Source organism: Papio anubis, chromosome 5 (genome assembly GCF_008728515.1).
Source record: "Papio anubis isolate 15944 chromosome 5, Panubis1.0, whole genome shotgun sequence".
Lineage (NCBI taxonomy): Eukaryota > Metazoa > Chordata > Mammalia > Primates > Cercopithecidae > Papio > Papio anubis.
This window is the reverse complement of record NC_044980.1, coordinates 49020906-49026029: the sequence shown is the minus strand read 5'-3', so window position 1 is coordinate 49026029 and position 5124 is coordinate 49020906. Positions and strand designations below refer to the sequence as shown.

Below are 5124 nucleotides of genomic sequence, written 5' to 3'. Positions count from 1 at the left end.
TGTTTCTCCCTGAAAGAATCCTCCGCGGAGCTGCCCATGTGCTGAGCCAGCATGCCTGCCCACAGACCTGCTGAGCCTCTTCACAGCCCCCTGTGACGTGCTAACCAGCACAGTACACCTCCCCTCATCACACCATCTTGGCTCACCAGTTTTTCCTTGTCTCCTCCTGTTTCCTCATCTTCACCATGCTGGGCTTGCACTTTCCAAATAAAGTGTCAGCTCTTCAATCCTGGTCCCAGGCTTTACTTTGTAGAAAGAGACTTTCTAACAGAGAACTCTGACAACAGGACTCATTTGATTGAAATACTGGATATTATCCTCCTGCCCCTGAGGGTCACCCTCACTTTTCTCCATCCTGCCCTTTGCCCTGGGAGGCTGTTGAACTAGATTGACAGGACTCCCATGCCCTCTGGCCTCCAGTCAGATGCAACCAATGGGGGACCCTAGCAGGAGATGGGAAGGAGGAAGTATTTGTTCTCCTGGCTCTCTCCCTGTAAGAGGTCTCCTTGGACTGGTCGTGCCCTCAGATGAAACTCACAACTGGTAGTCTCCTCTATGAGACTTTCCTTTTGATTTCTGAGACCTGCTTCCTCCTCCCATCCCTTTGGACCTGGGGGACATAACAACTCCACACTGCACTTCAGATTACTGCACTTTCCTTTGCGGTGCCTCTACGCCCTCCCCACTCCTTTGTAATGTTTCTCTCTCTCTCTTTTTGTTTTGTTTTGTTTTGTTTTTTGAGACAGTCTCACTCTGTCATCCAGGCTGGAGTGCAGTGGTGCCATCTCGGCTCACTGCAACCTCCGCCTCCAAGGTTCAAACAATTCTCCTGCCTCAGCCTCCCTAGCAGCTGGGACTACAGGCACGCACCACCACGCCCAGCTAATTTTTATATTTTTAGTAGAGACTGGGTTTCACCATGTTGGTCAAGCTGGTTTTGAACTCCTGACCTGAAGTGATCCACCCATCTTGGCCTCCCAAAGTGATGGGATTACAGGTGTGAGCCACAATGCCCAGCCTGTAATGTCTCTTTATAAATAAACCCTTCTTGAATTTTTCCTGTTTAAGAGTATCCAACTGTTTCCTACTGGAACCAAGAATAAAAAGAAATAGTTAAATGCTAACGCAATTGAGCTTTGTTGAAATAGTGAATAGCCATTACAAATCAGTTCTTGTTTGGCAGAAAAAGAAAGCGATGCACTAATTTTTAAAAAGTCACTGTTGCAGCAAACCCCTATCAATCCCAGTAGGGAAAGCCCCAGGATAAAGAGGCCAAAGAAGAGACCCAGAGCCAGCAGATGAAACGTGGTGTTTTATTAGGGGATTAATACAGGAGAGAGAGTCCAGTAGTGGCAGGCTGGCCAGGAGAACAAAACTGCTTGCAAATATTATGCAGTTTCTACAGCATTTTCACTTAACACCCTCCATCTAAAGAACTCCACCTGCCAACTATCATTTAACTCAAAACTCAAGGCCTCAGTCTCCTGTACGGCCCATATTCCATGGAACAGGCTGGGTGGGGGCTCAGATGTTTACCACAGATAAAAAACGAATCTCCAGGTTGGCCATGCACAGATTCTGTGGCTTGAAACACACATTCGGGTACATCTACCATACTGGGTCTTTCTAAAGGTGTGTTTAAATGATTGTTATCAGATGCATTTACCCTGTAATCGATTCAAACGTCAAACAATCAGAGTTCTGGCAGAAAATAATTTCATTGCCTAAAGGACCATTTATGAGAGAGTGGGCAAAGGAAGGAGAAACAATAAGAGATTCACACTAGGTACAAGAAAGAGCAGAGAGTCACCCCTTCTCCTCCTTTTGAACAGACAAAAGAGACAGTGTTACAACCCCGAGCCCTGTGAGAGTGGCAGCCCTGGAGGAACTCAGTCATGAAGGATGCAGCCCTGACAGGGCCTCAGTCTGCAGCAGGTTAGGAGTGACAGAAAAATTCCCTGACTTTTCTCCCCTCTTGCCCACTAATCTCTCTGTAGTCTCTGGTCTCCAGTCAGTGCCTCTTATTGGCTGAGCCCAACCAGAAACTAGAATGATGTGGCCCATCAGGGTCAGCCTGCTTGGGCTCAGAGTGGGACTGAGAAGGGCAGAGAATGGTTTGAGTTGGTGGGAGTGGGGAGGGCAACAGACAATAGCCAGTACAATCAGGATATCAAACTCCATGCAGATATAATCCTAATTTTGTGAAAAGTGATACATGCATTTATGTAGTCCTGTTGTTGAACAAGATATTTAAAATAGCTACCTCATGGTAGCAGAAGAGTCATAGATGATTTTTATTATTTATAGTGTTTGGTATATCTCCCAAATAAAAAAAAAAATGGATATAAGACTTTAACATTTATCTTTGGGAAAAAATAAGAGCTCATTAGAATTGTGTTTAATCTTATTTTTACAGAAAATATTTTCTATCAGTGGCTCCTCATGGTAGGAATTTCACCTCCTGAATTTTCCCGGGAGGAAGGTCTCATCTAGAGTGAGATCAAGGCCAAAAGACAGGGTTTGTTTTTTTCTCACCATATTAGTTTCTTTTCGCACTATTCTGCCAATCAATGGGAAGGAATGATAATCCAGTGTGAGACAAATGGTATCCCAATTCTGATCATATTAGCAGATCTGGAATCTCAACTACTGCTATTAACTTTGTTATGCAGCCAAGCTGATCTGTGATAGTCACTTGGTCAAACAAAATTTTTCATATCTGGGTTGGGCACACAAACCTCCGTGTATAAGCATAAACCTCAGATATGCATATAACTGCAAAATCTTTTCAATTTAATTAGACAGTAAACATCCTTCTCAGATTACATTTGTTTTCAAAATAACTTTTAGAACTGTTTGATTCGTTTTTCTATTGCTTCATGTCTTTTACATTTTAACTTGAACTACAGTAAAACAACGTGGAGGAGCACTGGGATACTGTCAGCAATCTGCAGTTGCCCTGGTGTTTTCCACACCCTGCATTCCCTGTCTATTCTTAGCACTGTCCTCGGGCTCCTTGTCAGCTCACATTCAGTGCGGAGTAAAAGGCAGGCAGCCACTGCCTCTGAAGAAATACTTGGCTTATACAGAATGCGATAGCAAACGTTTGGAATGTCCCAGAGCAGCTGCTGAAAGCACTAGTCCTTAACCTCTACCAACGTCTCCACTTTGAGCCAAGGCAGCAGTTTGGGAGAATATAATAAGCACCAATCCTCAGATGTGCTGTGTAAACTCAGACACGCAGTGTAAGCTCAGGTGTTGAACTTCCACTGGCTACCAGGCTATTTAAAGCTGAGGATTATGCAGAGATAGCAGATAGTTACATTTTGCCAACTAAGTTTATGGAGCATCTAAAAAGCACAGATTAAAACTCACTGAATTCAATAATCAAACTTTCAAAAGTGGTGTTCTAAAACTTCATATTAATTTACAAGAGGATATGTTATACATATCTCAGAACATCTTGTACGTGTCCATAGAACTTACACTATTTTTAAAACGTCAAAACACTTCAGATAGGATTCAGTATAGTTTTAAAAAGATAAATGAGGTACATATTTGAATTTTTTAAAAATAAGATTTATATCTGCAAATTCTCACTGACGTTTAAGGCAGTAACAACTATACTCAATCAGAAATAAGATTTCAGACCCAATTTCCAAATACTGTATTTTAATTTTTGAACTCCATATTTACAAAACCTCACTTTAATTAAAATAGACTAAAAAGAAAAGCTTATCAAGTGAAGGGAATCACATCTCTTTTTGGCAAAATAAAAGATTTTCATAAAATGGATAGGAATTCCTTAAATGAGTATGGCTCTTTTGCCATCAGTGATTACAAATGCAGTGGGCATTGTTGGAATAATAAGAAACAATTCTGAGTCCTCTCTGATATCCAAATACAGCTGCGTATATTTTCAATGTTTCAGTTGTAAGAATAGTATCAGTTTAAGCCACACAAACATATTTATAAATTTTCCTTTCTGAGTAAGAATAATAAAGACAACCTCAACATACCAGGAACTGTGAATATATTTTTAATCTTCATAAAAATCGTAGCAAATCATTTCAAATGTGGGTAATACAAAGATTCTCGTGGTACCAGTGGCTGAACGATCGTCTTCCCCGTGTCGTCTGAACAGGAACCAATATGATGTCACTTAGTCCCAGCTGGATCCTTTACTTCCACCACCAAAATTCCATCATGACAGAGGACTGCAGACAAATCTTTGGTTTCCACGCCATCTGGTAGTTTGTACTGTCGGGTGAAGCTTCTGGAGATAAAACCGTGCTCGTCCATTCTGGTTCCGTGTTGCGCTTTTATCAGCAGCCAGCCTTCGAAGGTCTGAATGATGATGTCTTCGGGGAGGAACTGGACCACGTCCAGCAGGATCTGAAAACGGGATTTGCCTTCTCGGGGTGGCCTCTCTGCTGCTGAGTTCACTGGAGGAGACTGCGCTGCTCTGGTTTTCCTCAGGTCCACGATGGTTGGCCCAGGCAGTGCGTATAAAGCATGATCCAGCCTGCAGTCTTCTAGACCTCGAGTTTCAAACTCTTCCTGGTAACGCACTGGAATCTCTATGAGGTGCCTCAAAATGATTTTTGCCATAGTGAAGGCAAAAACAGCCTTGAACAGCCTCCTTCAGCCAACCTTTAGTCAGTGGCGAGCCCCTGCAGTTGCCTACTGACTGGATGACCAGTTGAAGCAGCTAGTGGTTTATAGCTGTGCCCAGACGCAATCACTTAATTAGGACTGAATCACAGCACGGCATGCTCTCTTGTCTTTTCATGCACGCTGACAATGAACGGCTATTTATAGGGCATGTTTCCCAGTTGCATTTAGCACACAGCCTGCACAAGCTGCCCAGTCATGGATTGCCCTTACATTCTCAGTTATCCTTGGCAAAGGTATCTGCCTTGCTTACTTCAAGACAAAAAGAGAGTGGGATCGAAAATGGTATTTGAAAAATATCTGGGTGAGGGTGGGTGCAGTGGCTCACGCCTGTAATCCCAGCACTTTGGGAGGCTGAGGCAGGTGGATTGCCTGAGGTCAAGAGTTCAAGACCAGCCTGATCAACGTGGTGAAATCCTGTCTGTACCAAAAACACAAAAATTAGCTGGG

The 5124-nt window shown here is 43.1% G+C and overlaps 1 protein-coding gene across 1 annotated transcript; it reads right to left on the bottom strand.

Moving 5' to 3' along the window:
• Positions 1–4016: 4016 nt before the first annotated feature.
• On the bottom strand, positions 4017–4793 carry HSPB3 (heat shock protein family B (small) member 3). The gene has a single exon (XM_003899666.3). The coding sequence runs from the start codon at positions 4609–4611 to the stop codon at positions 4159–4161; it is 453 nt and encodes a 150-aa protein (XP_003899715.1). The 5' UTR covers positions 4612–4793; the 3' UTR covers positions 4017–4158.
• Positions 4794–5124: the final 331 nt, after the last annotated feature.

Excerpts from the sequence above, each read along its gene's own strand:
- HSPB3 (XM_003899666.3), bottom strand. The coding sequence starts at position 4,611 with ATGGCAAAAATCATTTTGAGGCACCTCATAGAGATTCCAGTGCGTTAC.